Source organism: Rhinolophus ferrumequinum, chromosome 17, assembly GCF_004115265.2.
Source record: "Rhinolophus ferrumequinum isolate MPI-CBG mRhiFer1 chromosome 17, mRhiFer1_v1.p, whole genome shotgun sequence".
Lineage (NCBI taxonomy): Eukaryota > Metazoa > Chordata > Mammalia > Chiroptera > Rhinolophidae > Rhinolophus > Rhinolophus ferrumequinum.
This window is the reverse complement of record NC_046300.1, coordinates 57,374,855-57,401,020: the sequence shown is the minus strand read 5'-3', so window position 1 is coordinate 57,401,020 and position 26,166 is coordinate 57,374,855. Positions and strand designations below refer to the sequence as shown.

The 26,166-nt window shown below is 39.0% G+C and overlaps 1 protein-coding gene across 2 annotated transcripts in view; it reads right to left on the bottom strand.

Annotated features, from left to right (window-relative positions):
* Nucleotides 1–14,875, bottom strand: part of SYNPR (synaptoporin) — a 296,080-nt gene extending 281,205 nt beyond the window's left edge. Inside the window, exons 1-2 of one of the 2 annotated variants that reach the window (XM_033131550.1) lie at nt 14,626–14,875; nt 14,447–14,512 (exon numbers count right to left, since the gene is read on the bottom strand). In XM_033131550.1, coding sequence (XP_032987441.1) covers nt 14,447–14,512; nt 14,626–14,643 — 84 coding nt within the window. In that variant the 5' untranslated portion in view covers nt 14,644–14,875. The remainder of the gene's footprint in view (nt 1–14,446; nt 14,513–14,625) is intronic. The other variant, XM_033131551.1, reaches the window with a different exon arrangement.
* Between the last annotated feature and the right edge of the window lie 11,291 nt (nt 14,876–26,166).

The window sequence follows — 26,166 nt, the reverse complement described above, 5'->3', positions numbered from 1 at the left end:
TTCACAGTAAAAGCCAGAGAAATGGAGCCAAGACACAAAATGAAGCAAAGAGCAGGTTTAATAAGGGTCCAGTAAGTTGATGCAGAAAAACTCTTTGCTGACTTCCCAGCTCCCAGATCTCCTTTCCTTCTCCCTCACTCTCACTTATGAAGCCTGACTAAACTCTTGCTTTTTGACAACCCTGATTCCCTCCAATATATCCTACCTTTTTTTCCCCCAAAATCAGTTCGAATGGGTTACTGTTACTTGCAACGAAATGATCTCTGGTCCATTGAAGGATCAAAATGGATTCTTTAAAAACAAAACAAAACAACACACAAAATATACCTCAGTCAAAGCAAAGTGGAGGATGTAGCAACTATCTGAAGAATATCTGTTGTGTGTCTGTGTCAGAGACTGGTAACTCCTTCCCAAGGACCACTCTTCCTTAACAACAGCCCTTTTGGAGGTATCAACATGCCCGACTACAAACCACATCTCCCAGCTTCTTTTGCACATAAAAGTAGCCAGGTGACACAATTATAGCCAATGAATACTCTACACTGGTCCCCAGACTCTCCTGGTGGGATTAAGCTGCAGTTGGCAAATAGCAGTGACACTTTATAGTGTCCTAGATGGCCTTACTTCCATTCCATTCCCTGTATTACTTCTCCACCCCTTTTACTAGTGTTTCCTGGAACTACTTCCCAAATAAACTACTCCTCAGCATTTGCTTTTGGGAAACTCAAATAGAGACGGGAAATGGTAGTGGGAAATGGTAACCAAAAGGTTACTGTTTCACCCTTTTGTCCCCACATTAGGTAGTTCTAAAACACATTGCATGAGTATGCTCAGGAAGCCATACGAGTTTCAGCGACATTCTCCCGCAAGGATGACCAATACCTTAATGTACCCTTATGTTGGTACTCCTTCTCCATCCCCTGAGGGACTCCCCTGGTCCCTCATTCCTGCTCCCTGGGATCACTACCCTCATAGAGACTGCCTTTGACATAGGTGTTGCCCTCAAGAGAATCCAAACTAAGACACTGCATAACTAGGACACTTAGGCCATCTCTAAAGTTCCATTTTGTCTATGGCTGACCTAAATGAGGGTGAGAGATACATGGAATTGCACATGCCCAGGTGTTGTTCATAAGGCTGACCCCACCATTGTGATGCGTAAGTACCACTGTTGCTTGCCACTGTTACTCTTTTAATTGCTTAACATGCTCTTATTCCTCTTAAATGCATATTTGAATGCTAATGATACTGCTCATATGGCCACTGTTAAAACATGAGCATACTACCTTGCTAATCATAGACTAAATGTCTCAGCATGATTTCTTGATAACTTAACCTTGAAGAAATTGTTTAATTTCTCTGCATCACATAATATCAAAAAATCCTTGTAGGATATCTAGTCTGTTTCCCAAATAAAATGCATATCCTCATTAACAAATAATAATAGCTATTATTATGAGATATTCTTATGCTAACAAATTAGTACAAACTTTAACAACTGTCATCTTGCTTCATGTTGGGGGCCAATAAAAAAGGGTTATTAGTTTGTTTTATATTTTATTTCAATGTATAAAATTAATGTAAAATGTATAAAATTCCTGAATAGATGGAAATACATAAAATGCATGAAAAGCATAAGCTAAAGAACTGGTAAAGTTTGGAAAATTTAGCATCTAATAAATATCTGGAAGTTGACTTAAAAAGCTTCCCAATACCAACCGTGTGATGTGTGTTGAAAAATAAATGTAAAAATGAGTATTTTAAAGAACAGAACGATTTCACAATGAATATATCCTACTACGTAGTAGCCATTCCCTACCTAAGTCATTAACCGAAGTTCAGCACATTGCCCTTGCAAATCAGATAGATGAGCTCATTCTCTGTACTCATGTTGTCCAATATGTAACCATTAGCTATTTAAATTAAAATAAATGAAAAATAAATAAAATAAAATTTTCAGTTCCTCAATTTTAAGTGCTCAATAAGCACATGTGGCTAGTGACTACTGTACTGGACAGTAAAGATATAGAACACTTCTCTTATTGCCGAATGTTCTGTCAGACCATCCTACTCTAGATAAATATTCACAATCATCCCGCATTAGGATTCATTTATTCATTGATTCTTTAAACAACAATTAAATTGCACTTTTTATGAACAGAGTTATTTGAGGTTACATTGACTGAGAAATTCATTTCTCTTCAATGCATTATCTGGTACCCAGAGCTGCGTTACTCATTTACCCTACATTGCTGAGAAGTGCCACTGCTTCCATTCCCATTAAGGTTTTGGCCCAAGAAGACACAGTCCACATATTTTTATGCTTCCTAGATAGCTAGTGAAAAATAAATTTATATTATCTGAAAGAAGGCAAAAGAGACTTTTGGACTCACCAATTCCATCGTTACAAAAACCAAGCTAGGGTTAATTTCTGAACACCGAAGTTCCCATTCATCCACAAGACAAACGGCTTCTCAGAAACTCCTGTGCAAGAAGAACTGGGCCAGGTCCTTGGGGGTATACAGACAAAACCCTGGGGGCAGGGGAGTTAGGATAGTGTGAAAACTGTGGGCCATATTAAAAACTCAGCCATGTTTTGTTTATTCTGCAAAGAATGGGCCTCACAATGTTTGGAAAATGGAAGACATTTATAACATTAAAATCTCTCAAGATTAGCACCAAAATCCTTATTTCTGTTTTCTCAAGAAAAATGGAAGTATACAGATACATTGAGCCTATGCTCCTGCTCAGCAATAATTAGCTAGAGCAGAAGCAGCTGCTCTTACAGGCAGAAATCCATGTACCTCTTGTCACAAGTATCGCCTCTTATGGAGGCCTGCATCCTGCATCCTCACACATTATCTGCCTGGCCTCCAGCAGACCTGGGTTGCATTCTGGCCGTTAAGCCCACCAGACAGATGGCCTTGGGCCTGAGAGCCAGGTTCTTCAGAGGCAAGCTAACCAAAATAGGAGAGGAAACTGCATGTCTCCCTCCAAAAATCAAAAAAACAAAACATTTACAAGCTCAAGGATCTTTGCATGTTTACAAGCAGATGGGGGATGGGCTACAGGGTGGCAGAGAAATTACTGACTAACAGGAAAGGCAGAGAGCATACAGTCCCGTGCCTCTTTCTAAGTATTTTCCACAGTGGTTCTGATTTATGTAAATAAAATAATATCAATTCAATTCAAATCAAAACTATCTTTTCATTTATTCACTCATAAGAAAAAGTTGCTCTAAAAAAGTACCTGTCTTTGAAATGTAAAGAGAACTGAAGAATTTTGCTCTGTCTTCCTATGACAGAATTCACTACCTAACTGAGACAAATAAGTGGGTTCAATCAAAACCACTGTCTTGGTGAATTTTTCCCTGATAGATACCACTTCTCTGGCCAAATGGTTGGGCTTCTGCCTCAATCTTAACCCTGGTTTATTTGGGACTATGGATGACAAGTGTGTTGGCTAGGATGGTTTTTCCCATAGGAATCAGATCTCTGGGAGAGAATCAAACCTTTTCTTCCTTTATAATGTCTAGGTTAAGTACACTGGAAGCATGGCACTCTACATTCAAATCTCGATTCTACGATTATCAACTGTATACACTTATTATTATTTATTTTTCTTTTCTTTTAAAAATATTTTTATTAAAATATAGCTAATACACAATATTATATTAGTTTCAGGTGTACACCAGAGTTATTCAACATTTACATACCTAAAGAAGTGATCACCATGATAAGTTCAGCAATCCTCTGATGCTACCATGCTGTCATAATATTATGGACTATATTCCCTATGCTGTACATTACATTTCCATGACTTATTTGTTATGTACCTGGAAACTTGAATCTCCCATTCCCCTTCACCTTTCAAGGAACGAAAACCTATTTGAAAAAATAATGACAGAAAACATCCTTAACCTGGAGAAGGAAACAGACGTACAATTCCAGGAAGTGCAGAGAGAGTCCCAAACAAGATGAACCCAAAAAGGTCCACACCAAGAAATTTCATAATTAAAAAGCCAAAGGTTAAGGACAAAAAGGAATCTTCAAAGCAGCAAGAGAAAAGCATTTAATTACTTACAAGGGAGCTCCCATAAGACTGTCAGCTGATTTCTCAACGAAAACTTTGCAGGCCAGAAGGGATTGGCACAAAATATACAAAGTGATGAAAAGCAAGGACCTACAAGCAAGATTACTCTACCCAGCAAAGCTATCGTTTAGAATCAATGGGCAGATAAAGAGCTTGTAGGTCAAGAAAAAACTAAGGGAGTTCATTACCACCAAACCAGTAGTACCAGGAATGTTAGAGGGACTTCTTTAAGATGGAAAAACACAATGATCAAAATTATGGATAATAAAATGGCAATAACTACATACCTATCAACAATAACTTTAAATGCTACAATCAAGAGATAGAGTGGCTGAATAGATACGAAAACAAGACCCTTACATATGCTGCCTACAAGAGACTTACTTCAGATCAAAAGACACACAGACTGAGAGTAAAGGGATAGAAAAAGATATTTCATGAAAATGGCAACAAATGAAAAAATCTGTTGTAGCAATACTTATGTCAGACAAAGTAGACTTTAAAACAAAGGTTTTAACAAGAGATAAAAAAGGACCCAGTAATTCCACTTCTAGGTATTTATCTGAAAAACCCAAAATGCTCATTTGAAGGGACGTGTGCATCCATATGTTCATTGCAGCACTGTTTACAATGGCTGAGATGTAGAGGTCTCCTGGGTGTCCATCGATGGATAAATGGCTAGAAAGGATATGGTACATATACGAGCATACCATAGAATATTGTTCAGCCATAGAAGGGAAATGTTCTTGCCATCTGCTGTGGCATGGATGGACCTGGAGGGTGTTGTGCTGAATGGAGTATGTCAGACAGAGAAAGACAGATGCAATGTGATTTTGCTTATATATGGAATCTAAAGAACAAAATAAACAAACAAACAAAGTAGAAACAAACCTATAGATACAGAGAATATTTTGATGGTTGCCAGATGGGAGGGGTTTGATGGGTGGGTAAAAAAGGGGAAGGGATTAAGATGTACAAATTGGTGGTTACAAAATAGTCATGGGGATATAAAATAAAGCATAGGGAATATAGTCAATAATAGGGTAAAAGCTATGGATAGTGCCAAGTGGGTATAGACTAGTCAGGGAGATCAATTATACATTTGTTATATAAATGTGTAACCACGGTGCAATACAACTGAAATTAATATAAAATAATACCGACTATCAATTATAATTGAAAAATTAAAAAGTGGGGGAGAGGTGAAGGGGAATAGAGGTTAAAAAAAAAAGACCTACTGGTAATAAGTGATCATTATTACGGAAGAGAACATGGAAAAATGATTAAGATCAAGGAGTCTGCCATCGAACTGCCTGGGTTCAAATCCTGGCTCGATCACATACTGGCATGACTTTATGCAAGTTATTTGACTTCTCCAGGCCTCAGTTTCTTCATTATTTGGTCCTTCAAAGGTAATTTTGAGATTATGTGAAATAATATATGTATAGCACATAGAAAAGTGTTTGTCTTTATATATTAGTGTTAATATTATTTATGTTTATTTTATGATCATCTCACAACCAATAACAAAAAAGGATAGGACAATAATATTGTCCTATTGAACAAACTTTATATTTATATTGTATTAGAAATTGTAGGAAATCGCATTTGTGGATATCATATCACCATCTTTAACAACGTCCTCCTTCGTTATAGTTAAGGGACCTTAATATGGACCAGACTGCCAGAGGTTTTATGAGCACTATCTTACTTAACCCTCACAGCCATCAAAACACACGACTCTTACGATCTTCATTTGACGGCTATGGACCTGAGGATCAGCACAATTATGCAATCTGGCCAATGTCCCACCTCTAGAAAGAAGAGCCAGGATTCCGACAAGAAGCTCGTTCCAGAGCCCATGCTCCTTCAAGCCCCATGCTGCCTTCCAGTTTTCTTCATGCTGCCTTCCGGGGTCTTGCTTGTCAACTAATTCCTCACCTCCCTTTCCTTACACATATAGCACCTTTCACACCAGGAAAGCCAATGACTCTTCCATGAGTAAATATTCAAGACAAAAATTTTAATTTGGAGGGAATATTATATTTAAACACACACACACACACACACACACACATTTACTCATATGTTTTCCTATTTTCTACCAAATTAATAAGCACAAGAACGTAATTTATGTACTAAGATGAAGTGCATGTGGTTTCTGGAAATACGTTTTCCTTCATAAATGGGCTATCTCATCACTAGGCAAAGCCCCACCACTCCTTTCAGGAAGTGGCTTTTCAAGTGATGGACAAGATGGCACAAACTGGTGGACACCCGTGTACTGAAGGGCCCAAGATACACCCCTGAGATAACATCACCAGTGTCAATCCATTAATGATCCCTTCATCAGAGAGAATTCCAGGAATGCTGCTCCCCAAATCTCAAAATTGCAATATCTTCCCCTTGAGAAAAGTGCCAGTGCTACCTTAATGGGATAAGTGTTGGTGGAAAACAGGCATTTATTCTTCCTGCAGACACGTAAATCTCTCCCTGAGCCTAATGTGCCCACTACATGAAGAACTCTCCCTCCTACTTCTCCAGATGAAAGAACAGTCTAGGGGGGACATGCTTTGAATCTCATGATCATTTTTATTCAGTACCAGCAGTAGGCATTTACACATGGGTAACCAATCCATAGCTTGATGTGGCCTGGGGCTGAGTCGTGTCCAACCTGAAAAACATATTAGCTGAGCTAATCACGTGCTTTCTCTTAGGACATTAGATTAGAATCACAGGAAGAATAAGCTAAATGAGAAGCAGAAAGGGGATACACAAAGAGGGCAAGCAGGATAGTGGCCAAGACACAATACTAGCAGCCTTGAACCCACGACGTGAGGCTTGGGGCTGTTTCAGTCCTCACACTTTTATTTCTGCAAGAGGTCTCCTCCTCTATTGGGCAGTGTGTATGCCTGCAATTGCCTCCTTTCCTTGACAGTTGAGTCAACCTATGTGATTTATTCTCCTCTCCAACTAAGAGCAACAGCTAAATGATTGTTTCTATGGGAGTCCTTATAATTCCTGTCCATAATGGAGATTATGAAAGGGAATTTACACCACATCCAATGTGTTCTCAAAGATTCATTTATTCATTGTTCATTCTCTTTACTCCCTCTTTCTTCCTTCATTTCCTTCAATCAATCACTTCCTTTACTAAGAACCTAGTACCTGGGTGTTTTGGTGGGATTTGTGAATGCCCCTGGAGTTGTTCCTACTATATACCAAGCACAAAGTTAGATAATTAGAATGTACTGATGAACAAGACAAACAAGATTCTGCCCTCACTAAGCGTCTAGTCTGGTTGAGGAGCTAAAATGTAAACAAGTCACTACAGAGTGTGCTCTGGGAGCCATTCAGAGGTTGGCTTCATTAAGTGGTGCCTCCCTACTCAGAGAAGTCCTTCCAAAAGAAGTGACATGTAAGGTGACACCTGAAAGCACAAGATGAATTTTCCAGCTAATAGGGAGTGGGCGAAAAGGGTGAGGGAGACTGTTCCAAGCAAAGGAAGTAGCATATGCAAAAGTCCATCCGAACAGCAAAAAAACATTACCGGGTCCCCCAAACTTCAAAGAAATGTGAAATGTGCACAGAGCAAGAAATCAGTTTTCTATATGACAGCAAAAAAGGGTGAGGGTGGACCTCCCCAAATTTCTATGATGCATCAGTTTCAACTTCCAGTATCATTCTTTCTTTTAGGTTTAAATGACACCAAAGAGATTGGGGAAGAGGCTAGAGGGTAGACAGTGGTTGGGAAGATTCAGCCCCTCATTGTGTAGGGATCAGGCTCTCACACATCAAGCCTCCCTTTAACCTCTAGGGCAATTACATGGAGTTCAGAGTCACTTAGGTTAGAAAAAGGTATTTATTTATCATCACCATCATCATGATCATAATTATCTTTACTTTTGGAGGATATTCAATAGTTTAAAAAGTGTTTTACATACTTAACCTCACTTAAAATTTCCAACACTATGGGAGAGAGGTAGGCAGTCCCCAATATTCAGGTGAGGAAACTGAGGTTCTCAAAGGAATATTAAGGTAATAGAGTGAACAAGAATCATTACAAATACAACCAAGGTGAAACACATGCCTGTTGAAGACGAAGACTCAAAGGAAGGCAGTGGTTTTGCAGACCCATTCCTTAGAGACTTTCTAGTATTTTGTTTTTCTACTACCGCATGATTATTGTTCTCACCTGGATCAGAGAGAGATGTGAATCTTTTGGGGAACAGAGAACTAAGGATGATGCCTCTCCTTGAGCACGAGCCCAGGGTTCATCCCTTATTCCTATCTGAGAGACCCCACGGGCCAGGTACCCCTGGGTGTGGTTAGTAAGTGCCCAAGTTTGACTCTATGAGGACCTCCACCTGGAGAATTCAGTTGGCTACACTGTAACTTCTCCAGCGTAGGCAATGTCTGTGGATTATAATTTGAGAAATTTCAGGAAAATTCTCTCCCTATAACTCAAGAAAAAAATTCCAGAGAACAAAATGCCTGTAATTCTTCCATTAGACCTTTTCCTTTAGGCTCCACACTGGTCTCTCTGGAATGTTCTTCCAAATGCAAATATTCCAAGGAGCAAACCCCTGGAGTCACTCCTATTGTGGTAAAAATAACCACAGCAGCATGGTTTAGAGGTAGAGAGGCTCAAAAGAAGTGCTTGCAAGAGGAATACAGGTATTCTACTTCAGAATTTTACCAAGACTCTAACTTGCAACCAGTTAGTCATAATGTTCTAAATTACCCGTGATGGATTTCTACTTCCTCCTGTTCCATCATCACCAGAAACATCATCATCACCACCATCGTCATCAACTTCATAATCATTTGTTGAGCACTTATTATAGCCTAGGAAGTGTGCAAGGTTGTTTACTTGGATTAAGTCATTTAATCATTTATAGCAACTCTTTGAAGTAGGAACTATTATCAGTCCATTTTATAGATGAGAAAAATGAAACCTGGTGAAGTTCAAGAACTTGCCCATGGTCACCAAGCTAGTGAAGAATAAAATTAGGATTCAAATTCATAAGGAATATTTTCCTCTTTTTTTCCTGCACTTGTGGGCCCAACACCAGCTGTCTTAATAAACTCAGAAAAGCATTTAAGTGATAAATCCATTATCACACTGGGAAATGGCTATTTAGGAAAAGTGTATTTATTGATTCATATTCCAATTGCACATGATTTTTGTCACTAATTGTGAGGCTAGAAAGTTAATTAAATCAATATTAATTTAGCTTTAAAATTACATCAGACCCTCAGTCGCAGATTGCTGCTCATGATTTAAATAAGTTGTATTTTAGAATTCCCTATCTGGTTTATACTTACCAAAAAAAAAAAGAAAAGTTGCCTGACTCATGCACACAGAATGTTTTAAAAAAAGGAAAAAAAAAAAAAAAGGTCAGAAAATGAAATGAAATTATTGGCTTTATAATCAAAATCTTTTAATACATATATAACATGGAAAGATACTGATATTTACTAAGAACCTACTTTACCTTGGTTAGTTAATAACCAACAGAAAATAAAACTTAATATAAAAGACAATCGATATCTGTTGAATTTGTCTTTAAATACAAACACTCTTTGGCATTTCCAGAAAAGATTTCAAATATCTTTCTTATCGAGTGAGATAAACACTGCAAAATAGGATAGTATCTGTCTTCTAGGTTTTCTTTGAAGATTAAGGATAAGGTACCTTAAGGGAAGCAGAAGAGTGTAGCATTTAAGAGAATATAGTTAAAGTGAGACTGCTCAAATCGTGGCTTTGCCCATTCCTGCAATTTTGTCCTTGATGAGTTTGTTAACATGCCTGAGCTTCGTGGTGAAATTGGAATGTTGGAGTCATATAGATTCAATATGATGATGTATGGAAAGCATTGAAGTATAGCTATTGCTACTTTTCTCATTAGGGGTTTAAAATGATGACTATTATTGTTTCATATTATATTAATTATATTACATTACATTAATTATATTACAGTACATTAATTATATTATATTATATCATGTCATATTTTTATTATAAATGCTGTCAATATCAAGTAAGCAGTATGATGGTTGCTTAGAAACATTGCTCAGAATTTAGATTCACGAATGAAGATTATGTGAAACAGGTGCCTCCATTTAGATCAATTAGACCTTTACCTCATATATCAGACAGACACATCTCTGGATTAGCTGGCCTTCTTTGGAGAGGCAGAAAGGAAAGCTAGAATGGAGATGTGAGGTCCAGGGGTTGTAGCAGAAATGGTATAACAAACTTGGGATGGATATCAAAAATAAGAATGAGAAGAATCAGGCAAGTTGATCCAGCAGTTAATTCTATAGAGACAGAATCTGTACACGCAGCTCTGTGTGGGAGAACTGTGCCAACCAAGCACGTATTTTGAGGAGCTGAAGTCCTTTCAATTCTCTAACAGCTGCACCAGTTCTGGTCCTGGACAATGCTTCCCCATAATCCCCAAAATTTTGGGGACAATGGTTCCCCAAAATCCATTGCACATGAATCCACAGGTACAAATCCAGAGCCTTGTAAATACCAGAGAAAAGAATGTGCTAACAAAAGTTTTAAAAGGGGCAAAAAAACAACACACACCAAAGTCCTACTGGCAATGTACTGAAGTAGCAAAATAAAAATGATAAGTGGAAGACAGGATTATACCAGCTTAGTTTTTCAGAGTAAGTCTGAGAAATGGGGTAAATTCAGACTATATATATATATATATATCCATTTCCAAATGCTGATTTAAGAGATTTGCTGGACTTATTTTAACATCATAGAATACCAGAGTCAGTGCTGTGTCCTGAATTTTGGTTTTGACCCATCAGTTAGTGAAAAGTCCCTGATCTCATTTAAGTAGAGATTAAGGATTTGGGAGTTCTGTCTCAGTCTTTGAAACTAGCTAAAGCTTTTCCCGAAGGCTTGACTTTTATATGTTATGAGACTTTAAATCTACTGTATCCATGAGCCCATCATAAGCAAAGAATACATAAAGTACATTTTTCCCCTAAGGCTATAAATCCAAAAGTGGAGGACACTTTTAGAAGTAATACCACTTTACATAGCCAATACACAGGAAATCATTTAAAATATGGATTACTTTTGTAGTAGATTGTATCACTTTGTGAGGGGTGTAAATGTCTAACTATTACGTTGCTTTGTACACCTGAAACTAATAAAAAAATTAATAAAATATGAATTATTTTTAAGAATTACTCGCATGTGCAAGAGTGGACAAGTGATATGCCTGTGATTCTTCCAGCACACCACAGCTTTCCTCCACCTTTTCCTTTTCCCTCCCCTCTGCACCTCAAAGTATACCCTTCAGAAAAAAGTCAATCCTGACAATTCAGTAATATACATCTATACTTTATGCAAATCACACACACGCACACACACACACAAAACTGTTTTCTTTTTACAAATAGTATTGTACTCCATACATTACTTTGAAATCTTATTGAACAAATTTTCCACATGTTGATTAAAAAATGAAAATCACTTTGTTCCACTTGAAAAGTTTATCAAATACTAAAAATAAAACTCAATTGTTCTCACTTAATTTTATCAAACACAATTATATATATTGACCTCCAAGTCAATGCATTTTAATGTAACTCATTCTTTTTATTGGTAGTATAATATTTCACTACATGTTTGAATCATACTTGGATTATTGTCCTGTTAATGGACTTACTAATTGTTTCCAGTTCTTTCCTCTACAGATGCTGTTGCAGTAAATGTCCTTGAACATATTTCTTTACACACACTTTTATTTCTACAGCATAAATACTGAAAAACAAAAGGACTGTACTTTAAAGACTTTAAATACTACCAACTTTAAAGATGCTCTATCACAGAACTGGAGAAACTGGGATATTTTCAGTGTTCTGTCATTGTAGATTTACACTTTTGGTTGATCATTTACTGTTCACCAAGCACTAGGAAAAGCACTAGTGGGAAACAGACAAATAGAACAAATGTTCTGCCATCTAAGAGATCACACTCTCTCTCATTGCCAAGATCTCCTGCAGGAAAGGATATCGCAGAGTGGCTTTTCACATCACTGCATGCACAAAAAACATGTTTTCTTTCCCTCTCTCCACCGTGTTAAACTTTCTCAGCAACTAACCTTCTATCTCTCTGCTTTCATATCGCCACCTTAGTTCTTTTAAAGTGCTGATCAACTATTTTACTTGTATATAAGGTTTTTTTTGTCCATTATTCAGGTTCTCGTCCACAAATGAGAGGCTAATACCTGATTTAAAAACCAAAAGCCCTTCTTCCTTAGAGCCTTAGAGACCTAGAAGAGAGAGAGGAAAGACTATAAATGTAGTAACTTTTCTATTTCTCTCTCTCTCTCTCTCTCTCTCTCTCTCTCTCTCTCTCTCTCTATCTCTCTCTCTTTCTCCCCCCCCACAAGAAAAAGACACCTGTAATGCAATATGATAAATTCTCATGAATGAATGAATGAATGAAATGAAATGGAAACCCAAAGAATGAGGTGAAGAATTCAGTAGAGAATATGGAAAGGAGTAAACATGATAGAAATCTTCACTGAGGGGGTAGTATTTAAGCTGAGGTTAAAAGACAAGCATTTTTTTTTCCTAGGCTGTGGGTGTGAGGGTATTGCAAACACTGTGAACAGAAATGGCGAAGTCTTTATGGGGAAAAATGCTTTTGAGTTTTGGATGGAGCTTAGGGAGGTGGTCCTCCAACTTCACTGTGCACAAGAATTATCCAGAGAACTTGTTTAAAATGCAGATTCTGGGGCATTCATCTTCTCAAGATTTTGATTAATGTCCAGAAATCTGCGTTTTAAACAAATTCATCCAGGTTTACCAGCCTTTGAAATTTATCAGTAGAGGTTGTGTGGTGAGTAGTGGCATAAAATAATGTAAGAGGATTGAAGAGAATACAAACTAACGTTTCAGGTAAATGACAATGTGAGACAAGAGTTTATGTCAGAAAAATTATGTCAGGTCTTTGAATTTTGTTTTGAGAGACAATGGCTTGGCAATGGAGCTATTATTTTGATCAAAGACACCACTCTTTCACAGGGAATGTTTATTAGATGGCTGAAGGAATGAATGTGGACAGAATTCTGAGACAACTGAAAGTTTCCTGGACTGTGAGCGCTGCTCGATTTGTTCAACTTAGTGAGCTGTAAGGAAAACAGTTTTAGAATAGGCATTCCTGAACCTCTAGCTCAAGATTTGCAAATGCAGTCTTAACATATGTCAAAATGGATATATTTATGCATTTTTATGCAGGTCTGCAAATAACGATTATCCTGTACATCACCCATGTAAACAGGCACCACCGTTGTAAAGCCAGACCGAGACAATAGCCCTCGGAAGGAAGATCTGGGAGAGCAGAACACACTCTTACATAATTTCCCAGCTAGTCAGTGGTAGGGCCTGTGATTAATGCTACGTGACGGGCTTTGAACTTTCTGTTCACAAGGTTCGCTTGCCTCTGAGAGCTCCTAGCAAGAGGGAACGTGTGACCTGCAGATTTCACTCTGAATAACCATCACCCAAGCCAACACCACTAATACTGCTCTGTGGCCCCGTGAGTTTCTCTGCCTCACTCCTCTGTCAACAGACAAGTTAACATACGACTGTCATCAATTGTTCTTTTTTTAAGGGGGCAAAATCTAAGAGTAACATAATCTCCCAAAACCCAGTCAGTGATGCATGTTACACAAAGAAGGCTGGGGAGATCTTCCAGTAAAAATCAAAAGAGTCCGCTAGGACTGGCCAGAGTAGAGAAATTACAACATGGAAGGAAGGAACCCCACTCTCCAGCCCAGTATCTTTCATAGCCTCGCAGCTTCTCTGTCGCTGGAGCTGCAGCGGAGCAGTTGACCCCAGCGCTTCCAGCGTCCCAGCCCAGGCGAAGAGCTGTCCCGGTGCTGACCAACTTTCTGAGGTTGGCTCAGTCCTCCCAGCTACCCCGCTCAGCCCCACGTCCCTCGTCTCAGGCCCTCGCCCCTGAGAAAGTCCAGGTGAGCAGAGGGACCCCGGCGGCAGCCCCTCCATCAGCTCCCCTCCCATCTCCATCTCCCGCGGAATCCTCTTTCATCAGACACCGCGCGTTTGCGAGCGCTGAGGTGAGATAACACCTCGTCTAAGCGCCTGCAAAAATTCGTCCACACCCCCGCCTCCAAAGGGTCCCTCATTCCTGTCCCCGCCATTCCGGAATGGCACCTTGCGAGTGGGGAGGATTGAAATAGGGAGATTGAACCCCAGCTCTGAGCAGAACCAAGCATATAGCACCTCACCCGACCTCTCTTCGCCTGATGGTGGGCCCCCTGGGTCCCCTCCCCGCACAGAAGCGTCTACTTACCAGTTCCAGGGCTCGCAGGAAAGCAAGGGGCTCTTTCAGCGCCCGGAAGGTGCCTGCTGAGGCCAGCTATGGGCGAATGAGACAAGAGAGAGAAAGGGAAAGCATGAGGCAGGGGCTGGGGCGCATCTCCGGAGCCTCGGGGTCCCCAGGACCAGCTGCCCTGCCCCGTTCGGTCTCACCTTACTCACAGGGTCCATAACTCGCCCTGCTCCGTCTTCCTACCCACCGGTTCCCTTTCAAATGAAGTTCGAGGAACACGCCGGAAGCCTCCTCTCGGGAGGAACCGGAGGAGCGAGGCCGGGAGCAGCCAAGCGAGGGCAGGGTCCCGGGAGATCGGGGTGCCGGGCGCTGGCTCCCCGCTCTGCGCTCTCGGCGAAGCCCGCGCGCCTGGAGCGGAGCAGGGCAGCGGAGGGCTGAGGAGGGACGGGCTTGGATGGGGGGGGCGGCCGGGGCGGGAAGAAAGCCAGCGCCGGCAGAGGGCTGCAATTGGCCAGCTGCGAGCTTCAGGGGAGGGCGGGCAGGGGGGCGAGGCAGAGCCACAGGCATTGGTGCGGGCTCGGCCGCGCGCCCCACGCCCTCAGGCTCCGGGGAAACTTTGGGGTCTGTTGATGGAGGAAGGCAGGCTGGTACCATCAACAAGACGGCTTCCTGCCTGACGCAGGGGCTCCCAGGGAACAGAAAGGCATCCACACCTTACACGCGTAGTTGTGTGAGTGCTGGTGACTTGTCTATTTCCCCGAGCCTTCATGGAACGCCCTCCCTGTGGCCAGGCAGTGCCCAGGTGCTGGCATGCAGCAAAGAGTAGGGTGAACACTGCCCCTTCGCCCCGGGGAAGCAGAGGGTTAGGACTCAGAGAGAACGGACTAGAGAGGAGAGGGAAACAAACTCATCTTGAATATGGGACAATGTGCCAGGCAGGTAATCCCTATGGCCACTAGATGAAGTCAGGAGCAAATTATTGTGCCCGTTTTAAAAGCAGAATACAGACGTAGGCCGAAATGGCCAAGGTAATACAACTCATGAGGGGCTGAGCAGTGACTGGAATTCAAGTTCCTTTGAAATTCATGCTGTTTCTACTAAGCTCCTTTGCCTAGGTACATCTCAAATGAAGTCCCTGAATTCATCATAAGTAGGACCAAGCCCCCCTTCTAAAACTCAGATTCTTTTTTTTTTTTTAAGATTTTTTTTATTGGGGAAGGGGAACAGGACTTTATTGGGAAACAGTGTGTACTTCCAGGACTTTTTTCCAAGTCAAGTTGTTGTCCTTTCAATTTTAGTTGTGGAGGGCGCAGCTTCAGCTCCAGGTCCAGTTGCCTTTGCTAGTTGCAGGGGGTGCAGCCCACCATCCCTTGCGGAGTGGAGGAGTTGAACTGGCAACCTTGTGGTTGAACCCACTGGCCCATGTGGGGATTGAATCGGCAGCCTTTGGAGTTAGGAGCACGGACCGCCTGAGCCCCTGGGCCGGCCCCAGATTCTTAATCTACTAACCTTAGTCTAATAACCTTGAGGAAAATAATAAATAAAAACAACAAGAAAACAATTGAGTTCTTTCTATGAGTCAGAAATTGCACTAAGGGCTTATAAACATTATTTCATTAACGATTCACAAAACCCTATGGGTTAATAGTACTATTATTCTCATTTTAGAGATGAGGAAATTGAGGATCATGGAAGGGAAGAGGTCTGTCTGCTCAGGGATGTACAGCTAGTAGATAACGAAGCCAGAGCAAGAATATTAAAAGGAGTCAGAAGAAAGAGAGAGAGAGACAGAGAGAGAGAGAGAGAGAGAGAGAGAGAGAGAGAGAGAGAGAGAGAGCAGAGAAAGCTCTTAGCCCAGTGTAGCTGATATTCCCTTTGGACTGGATTCCATGTATGAAGTGGTCTCCCAGCAACACAGATAGGCCATCTGTTTACTACAAAGATTTGCCAAGGTTTGGAGTTTGTGTGTGTGTGTGGGGGGGGGGGTGGGAGGTGAGGGGTGGGGGGTAGTAACTAATATTTGAAAGTGGAGAAGAAAGAAATGAATCATTTGCAGATTGGGAAGGGGAGGCAGAAGGCCAAAACTGAGTATAAGAGAGTGTCCAGTGTAGATGCCCCTTGTCCATGGATTTTGTTAGAGAAAAACTACTAATTTAGTCAGGACTCCAAAGGGCTAGTTGCACCATCTTCAGTCAGCCAGTTTTATTCCTACTGTTCTTCCTACATGCAGAAAGAGTCTAAAACAATTAAAAATGTTGTTTCAAAAATAAGCCATTATGCAACCACAAGTGGAGGGGGAGAGAACTAACATTTCCAAGTACTTAGTGTGTACCCTGCAATTTATGTATATAATCTTATGCATAAAGTTACTTTGTCTCTTCAATACCCAGTTTTTGTTGTTGTTGTTGTTTGCATTTTTTTAAATCTGAAAGATGGAGCCGTGGCACCCATCTACCTTGGCTGGTTATTAAGAGGTCTTAGTGAGATTTTGTAAATTACATGTGTAGGGCAGAGTCCGGCACATCATAAACTCTCTACATGTGTTAGTTACATTCCTCACTGCTTACACTTCTACAGATGCAAAGATGAAGGCCCAGAGGGTCACATTAGAGACTGGTGCATTGTAGCACTGACCTGCCACTCTCTGCTGAGCCCGTCTCATATATATCCCTGATCTTTTGAACTCAGGAGTTGTCATTTTACTTATTTTGGCCAAGAAAATGTGGCCAGAGGTGATGTGTGCATTTCTGGACAGAAGTTTTAAGAATCTCTCTGTGACTTGCCCTCTTGTTTATTTGTCTTCTACCACGTTGAATACAATGTGTTACATAGTGGCTACTTTGACAGCCTGGTCCCAGCCTAAGGATGATGTAGAACAAAGGTGCAACTAGACCTTAATGGACTCAAACCTGAGCAAGAAAAGCATTTGGGGTTGTAACAAGTGAAATTTTTAAGTCTTTTGATACTGTAGCACAACATATAATAGTTCTGGCTGATTGAGCCAAGAGTTCAAACAGCTAGTAAGTAGCTGAACCAAGATTCTACCCTGAGTCCATATGAACTCATTGATAGTGTATTCTTGCTTTTTCCATGATAGTCAACTAGCTTATGGGGTATAACATCTCCTGTATGTTTGATAATGATGCTAATGATCATAATAGCTAATAATTCGGTTCCTGGTACATGCCAGGCATTGTGCTAAGTGCTTTACAGACATCATTTAAGCATCACCAAAACCCTCCCTTTAATGGATGGTATTTAAGGCTTAGAAAGGCTAAGTAACTTGCCCCAGGTCATCTAAACATTTGTATATCTTTGGACAGAGAGAGTGATTTATTTAAAATATTTCCCATTTGCATTTCATTTGAGCTGTGAACTTGGCAGAGATGAAGTGTGATTATTGAGCCTATTCCCTCAGGTGTCTCTTCACACCTAATGTTCCTTCTTGCTAATATGGTGGCAAATGTTTCCAGTCCTACAAACACCACGTGAAGGAAGCCAGAATTGTGGCAAATGAGAGTATGATAGCTTAGACAACAATTGCACATTGTCAGAGATGCTTTCCACGTTCCTGAAATGCATGAGCTTCAAACAGCTGCATCACGAAAATAACCCAGAGTTCCATATCACATTTGCAATGTTAAATATTTTGTTATCTTTGGGATAAGAACCTTTATATTCAGACATGGAAATAACACTGGGTTTCCTCAAGAACTAGGTTGGGAGAGGGAGGAGGGATAATGAAAATACTGCCAAAATATTACTCTCAGTGGCTAAGGGGTGACCCCTTCTCTTCTTTCCCAAGGTGGCAAAAGGTAAGTTCCCACTTACTATCACAAATCTATTGCATTGGCTCAACAATCACATTAACTTTTGTGGGGTATAAATGATCTCTATTGATTATGTAAGTCAGATAGTTTCCAAATTCCTTTTTTTTTTTTTTTCTGCCAGGGACTTATAGTTATGAAGACTTTCTTTGACATGCCAAAGCAATCCATTAATTTACTGCAGTGGTTCTTAACAGAGAACGATTTGGGCCCTTCCTTTCCCCAGGAGTCATTTGGCAATGCTTGGAGACATTTATAATTGCCACAACTGGGGGTTGGTGCTACTGGCATCTAGAGCTGAGAGACCAAGGACGCGCTGCTCAACATCCTACAATGCAGAGGAGAACTGCCCACAACAAAGAATCATCTGGAAAATATCAAGAGTGCCACGGCTGAGAAACCCTGACTTCTCTTTAAACAAGTAAGGACTGCATGCCTATTATGTGTTGGTACTGTCCTAGGTACTGTAAACAGCTTGACAAAATTTCTGCCTTCACAGGGCTTACATTTTAGTCGGATATACTCAGCTCAGCATTTGCCAAACAAGCAAATAAACAAAATTCAAATTATAAAAACAACCATTTTGAATCACAAAGAGGATTAACCTTGAAGCAAAACTACAAAAAACCAAAGTACCAAGCTATGGTAGACAGACCTGCATTATTCAGGCAAATTAAATCTCGTTTTCAGGAAAAAGCATACCTGGGCTTCATCTTCTCATGTCTCTGATGGCAAGGAGGAAAAAGTAAGTTAAAATGTTATCCATAGCAACTTAATATAGGAGGAAATACTACACATATGTTTAATTACTTAAAATACTGGAAATAAGAATTGAGTAGAAGTCATTCAAAATATTACCTATTTTACTCTCTGCTCATACTGTTAACATGAACTTTCCAAATCTTTCCTTAACCAGTGACTCAAGCCAAGGCCAATAACATGTCTGTGTAATTATTTGTTTGCTTATTCGGTTTGCATAGGGCCACTGAGACACAGGACAGGAGGTGGTGTGGAAATATTTTCAATAACTCTCATTTTATAATAACTACAGCATTCTCTTTCAACCCAAAGATCAAATAAAGTCATCTTACTTATTTGTGTTTCAACTTAAATGGCTATCATAAAATGTGCAAGCATGTGTGTGCATTTGGTATAAAACTTCATCATGAAATAAGGTTCCATAGAGTTCCTATGGAATTCTTAGCATTCAAATAGGATCGTTCTTAAATAACAATTGTAACTGATATAAAAATTCAAATGTGGATGGTCAATGTGAACTTGCATCATAAAATACTTTTACTATTTCTATGTCAATCTTTGTTTTAAACAAAAGGTATCTGTGTAAATTTGGCCAGGCTTGAATACATGCAAATTAGAGGACCAAAACTCATGTCAAAAAGATTCACCCCAGGGAATAATAGTCATAACAGTAATCAGAATAATGACTCTTGAGATGTATAAAGCAGTAAGTAGATGCTGGATATAATGCTAAGTGCCCCCACAGGCATAACTCATTTAATATCCTCATCAGCCTTATAAGTATGCACTACTGTTTCTCCCCTCGTGCAGATGAGAAACACAGGCTCGAAGAAATTTAAAAATCTCAGCCAAGTTTTTATGGATAATAAACAGCAGAGTCATGATTTTACATCTACCCTGATAACTTTGCAAGAAAAAAAATGATACTGTATACAATTTCTATTGCAAGTTTGAAAATGTCACAAGCTTTAGGCAAAAATATTTTTCTTGCTGAAACGTAAAAAATACATTCTCTGGAAAAATAAAGATGGGCACCATTGTCTGCTACTATGACTACTACTGCTATTATTCCATGAACATATTGGAACACAATTAACAAAATGCCTCCCCTTCTCAGAGGCTCAATCATTCTAATTATTTTTGTCTTTCATCATTAGCTGTGTTTTCCAAAAACTCATCATTTTTGACGTTCTCCTTGGATCACTCCCATGTTTTCACAGACTCCTGAAACACAACAGCTTTGAGTTAATCTCACACCACCCACTGTAATTTTTGAATGAGGTGAAAGAAACACAAGGACTTCCCCTAAAGTCTTCTTCCCCAAGAAAATGTCTAGCAAAAGAGATGATGACATAAGTTCTGGAACCTGATTCTGGTTCTATCTGAGTTCATCTTATCTCGGTTCTATCACCTCCTACTTGTGTGCCTTTGAGCAACTCACTTAAACTCTTGTCATTCAGTGACAGATATCAGGTATGATACCTATAAAATGGGGATAATAACTGTAGCACCCACATCACTTTATACGAAGGAATTAATAAGTTAACACAAGTAAAGCACCCAGAAGAATATCTGGCACTAGAGACTCTAACATAGAAAGCTACTAAAAGACCGAGAAATGTGACCTACCACAATGGTAAGGAAATGATCTATGATATGAGAATCCAAATAGTTGTCACACAACCATTACTTACAATAAACACTTTTTTTTTTTTACAATAAACACTTTTTAAACACTTTTTAAAAATTATTTATGTTCTTCTCTTTCTCTTCTTTGTTTTCAAAATTCTCTTTTCTTTTCCCCACAAATTCCTCTCTATTGTTCCTCTCTTCTTAAACTCCAAGCATGTCAGTTGATCTTGGGAGTTTTTCTTGGAGGTTGGTAAGATTGTTGGGTCATTCAAAACATTTGCAGCGGGGGAGGCATCCAGATACACATATACTTTCTAAGAAAATACAATTCAACATCAAAGTTTTTTTGTTGTTGTTTCTTTGATGTTTATAAAAAGAGTGTCATGCAGGGTGTCATGCGGGGTCTCTACTTCCGCTCCCCACATAAGAACTCAGGATATGGTGAGGCCAAAAAGGAACACCCACGGAGCCATAGATAGGGGAGTCAGACCACTATATTCTCGCTGGCAGCTGGTTTGGAGACACAGGAAACAGGAGCCACACTATCCGCAACCTGCCGTCCACTTCTCTGCCAACCAACCCCACTTGCTAACTGCAATCCGCTCTTGCTAGCTCAGCCACCATCTTCTTGCTAGCCCCCATTCTCTACTAGCGTAGCCACAGCAGTTATATTAGTGGCCAATGGCTCACTGGTTACAGCTGACGACCAACTAGCCACAGCTGATGGCCATCCAATCACAGTTGATGGCCATTTACTACCTGAGTCAGCACCTTTCCACGTGAGGCCGAGAGCCTGGAAACTGCACTCCTGGCTCTGTCCCCACTGAGAGCTTTGGCAGAGATTTTTACGATTTTCCTAAAAACAGCTTTATTTGGCAATATTTGCAGTCTTTAATAATTTTATTCTTATTTTAAAGAAGAAATACTTATATGTAAAAAACTTACAGATGATGAAGATAGGAAAGATGAGATGGCTTCTCCCATATCTTTAATAAAAGTGTGCGATTCAAATTGTACTTCATGCTCTTCACTTTAGTATAGTCTCCAGATGGTCTTTAGACCTTGTGCTCCAACACGACAAAATGGCTTTTGCATCCGCTCTGAATGAGGCAAAAGAAAACCTTACCCTGTTCAGCAATTATAAGAGCACATTTACATATCCCTTCCTAATCTAAATCTTTAAGTAAAAAACAAACTCAAATTAATTCAAATGTGAGACATTAGAAAATTCACCCTTTGGCACTTCCTGGTCATATTCTCTGCCAGCCTAGGTTCTTTCACACAGCTTGACAAGTGCGTGAGGACACTGCTTGATCGACTCACACAGAGAGAAGCATGAATCCAATACCTAAAATTAGGATTTTACTAAATTATATTGCATTGTTCTTTTACACCTGCTTGGCAAATAATACCCAAAAGAAAGGTACAATTACATAGTTCTTCACCAGAAATAGAAGACAGGTTAAAATTTTTTAAAAACTCAAAAAAGAGAGAAGGAAGGAAGGGAGGGAGAGAGAGAAGAGAAAACTAAAGAATCCTTTCCTTAAATCATGGTCAGCATATATCATCAACATCATTGTCAATTATTTTTATTGAGAACTTACTATGTGCCACACAATGTGATAAGCTCCTTAGAACACTATGAATTAGTTATTATGATCCACATTTCCCAAATAATGAAACTGAAGCATGTGTAATTTAATTACTTAGCCAAGTTCATACATTTAAATGGACATGAAGCCAATGATTATTAAACTAAGTTTATACCTTTTAATTATCCAAGATCTAAAATATACATTTCTCAGATCACAGCTGGAAATTAGGGAACTGTTTACCCACATTCTCAATCTTGTGTGTGTGTGTGTGTGTGTGTGGTAAGAACACATGTGGATATCCAGTTTTCCCAACACCATTTCCTGAAGAGCCTATCCTTTCCTCATTGTATATTCTTGGCAATTTTGCCAAAACTCAGTTAACTATATATGCCTGGGCTTATTTCTGGGCTCTCTATTGTGTTCCATTGATCCGTCTATTTTAATTACTGTAGTTTTATGATATATTTTGAAATCAGAAAGCATGATGCTTCTAGCTTTTTCTTTCTCATATTGTTTTGGATATTCAGGGTCTTTGTGGTTCCTATGAATATTAGGATTATTTTTTCCATTTCGGTGAAAAATGCTATTGGGATTTTAATAGGGATTGCATTGATTGTAGATTCATTTGGGTGATTTTTAACATTATTAAGTATCCCAATCCATGAACACAGATGTCTTTCCATTTATTTTTGTCTCCTTTAATTTATTTCATCAATGTTTTATAGTTTTCAGTGTAAAACTTTTACCTCCTTGATTAAGTTTATTCCAAAGTAATTCACATTCTCATCTTTATGTCCTTTTAGTTTCAGTCTTACTACTAATCATTTTTGCAACATCATTTGTTCTGAAGAAAAGCACTGTTCCATTTATTTTCAAGATATCTAAAGGATTTCTTGTTTTACCTTAGTGTTATGGGATGTTAAATATTAATAAGGTGACAGGAAAATGTTTGATTAAAAAATTAATCAAGCTAGTAAGCCATGAAAAGACATGGAGGAATCATAAATGCATATTTAAACATTGGAAGCCAATCTTGAAAGGCTATAAGTGTACACTGTATCATTCCAACTATATGACATTCTGGAAAAGGCAAAACTCTGGTGCTCACAAAAACAACAGTGGGTGCCAGGAGTTAGGGGAGAGAAAGGGATGAATAAGGGGTGCACAGAGGATTTTTAGGGCAGTGAAAATACTCTGTATAACACCATAATGATGGATACATGTCACTATACATTACATTTGTCTAAACCTATATGATATACAACAACAAGAGTGACTGTAATGTGAGCTATGGACTTTGGGTGATTATGATATATCAACATAGCTACATCAGTTGAAAAATTGTACCACTCAGGAGGGGGTGTGGCAATGGGATAGGTAGTGCATGTGTGGGGAAGGGGGTTGTTGAAAATCTCTGTACCCTTGGCTCAATTTTGCTGTGAATCTAAAACTAATCTAAAAAAAAAATAAAGTCTTAAGTAAAGAAATGGTAGATCTAACAACCCTATGTTGACATCCTTAAGTTAACGAAAAAAATAAAAGTTAATTACTACTTAGCGCTATTATTTCCCTCGCCAGAGACCCATTATGCTCAATGGCAGAATAAGAATTAAAACTTGTTTATGAAATTCTTCTAGTGAAATGAATATTGAGTGACTTTTTCCTTAGCGTGATCTGTAAATTAACCAAGAGAAAAATGTAATTTTCTCTGCATGGCTTTTATTTGTAAATAAAGATTAATTAAAGGTAATGTTTTTTGGTTTAATGTGTATGTTGTATGTGTTTGTTTATGGGGAATTTATGGGGAGAAAATATAAGCACACTAAAAATTCTGGAATCCATTCTTCTCTATTTATTTTATAAATATTTTTAAGAGTAACCACACAGTTCTATATTATTTCAACTAAAATAGAACTGTAAAAGGTACAAATCCCTGTTCTCAACCTCCCACTTTCATTGCTCAGGGGAATATATAATTTTCTGTACAGAGATATATGTATGTGTGCATATTTATGTATGTATATGTGTGTGTGTGTGTGTCTGTGTGTGTGTATACTGGGGGTGCCAAAAAATGTGTACAAGGGTACACTTTGGTCAGTGTTGTTCAAGCTGTAGTTCGCCATCATCAGAAGTGTCTGAATGCTGACACTTCTTGAGGACCTCTTTAAATTGCAGAAGTCAAATGTAACTTGTATTCATCTTTTGTTATCAGTATATATTGAGTATTACAATTTTAACACATTTTTCCTTTCTTAAAATGTGTATATATATCCTAAACATGTAACACACATATTATTATATATTTCAAGTAACATATAGATGAACTTTTTTATAGAAATGAGATAATACCATATAGATTTTTATACAACCTGGTTTTTTCACTTTACATTTTTATCTCAGTTACTTTTTCTTTTTTTAATTTATTAGGGTGACAATGGTCAACAAAACTACATAGGTTTCAAGTGTACAATTCTATAATACATCATCTATATATTGCATTATGTGTTCACTACTCAGAGTCAGTTCTCCTTCCATCATCATATATTTGATCCCCTTTACCCTCTTCTACCAACCCCCTGCCCCCTTTACCCTCTGGTAACCGTTAAACTGTTGTCTGTGTCTATGAGTCTGTGTCTTTTGTTTATTTGTTTGTCTTGTTCCTTTGTTGCCCTCAGTTTTATATCCCACATATGAGTATAGTCATATGGTTCACGACTTTTTCTGTCTGGTTTATTTCACCTATCATAATAATCTCAAGACCCATCCATGTTGTCGCAAATGACAGTATTTCATGTTTCATAAGGAGTCATACAACTGAACAACAAAAAGGCAACAATCCAATTTAAAAATGACCAGAGGAGATGAACAGAAACTTCTCCCAACAAGACATGCAAACAGCCAACAGATATATGAAAAAATGTTCAACTTCACTAGATATTAGGGAAATGCAAATAAAAACCACAATGAGATAGCGCCTCACCCCAGTTAGAATGGCTATCATCAACAAGAAAATAATAAGAAGTGTTGCAGAGGGTGTGGAGAAAAAAGAACCCTCATACATTGCTGGTGGGAATGTAAATTGGAGCAATCGCTATGGAAAACAGTATAGAGGTTCCTCAAAAAATTAAGAATAGAATTACCATATGACCCAGCAATCCCTCTCCTGGGTATCTACCCAAAAAAATATGTCAACATTTATCTGTAAAGATATATGTATCCTGATGTTCATTGCAGTATTATTCACAGTGGCCAAGACATGGAAACAACCAAAGTGTCCTTCAATAGAAGATTGGATAAAGAAGATGTGGTACATATACACAATTACTGTTGCTTTTACTTTTCATTATACAGATCTATTTCCTTTCTCTTTCTTTGCCAGCTGGGACCTATATGTGATGACAGGAGCGGGAGCGGACAAAGATGAAAGTCATGTCTGGAGCACAATAGTCATAGTATTTTGTTCATGCCATTATATTTTAGAGTTGGTTTGGGGGTTTGTTGGAGTGCTTTAGACTGTACCCTACTACAGTGTCCCTCAAAGCTCAATTCAAGTGTACTCTGGGAAGGCTTCCAGATTTATACCTCCTTTAGCCATATGCCAATCAGAACTGGTTACTCTTATCTCAGTACTCTTTGTACATTGAAAATGGTTTTTTCAGCACTTCTAATCCTCTGATTTTATTACAGTGATTTTAATTTAGTGTCTGTTGCACAACATAGAAGTCTTTCCTAATGCCGCAGACTAAAACAGGTTCCCCCGTCACGTGCTCTCATAACATCTTATAGTTCTATATAACAATTATGCTTAATTTTGCTTTTTCAATATCTATCTTCACACTATACTGTATAAACGCCACATGGACAGAACCTTGGCTGCCTTTCTGGTATCTCCAACTAATTCCCGTAGGAAATCGGGCACATAATAGGT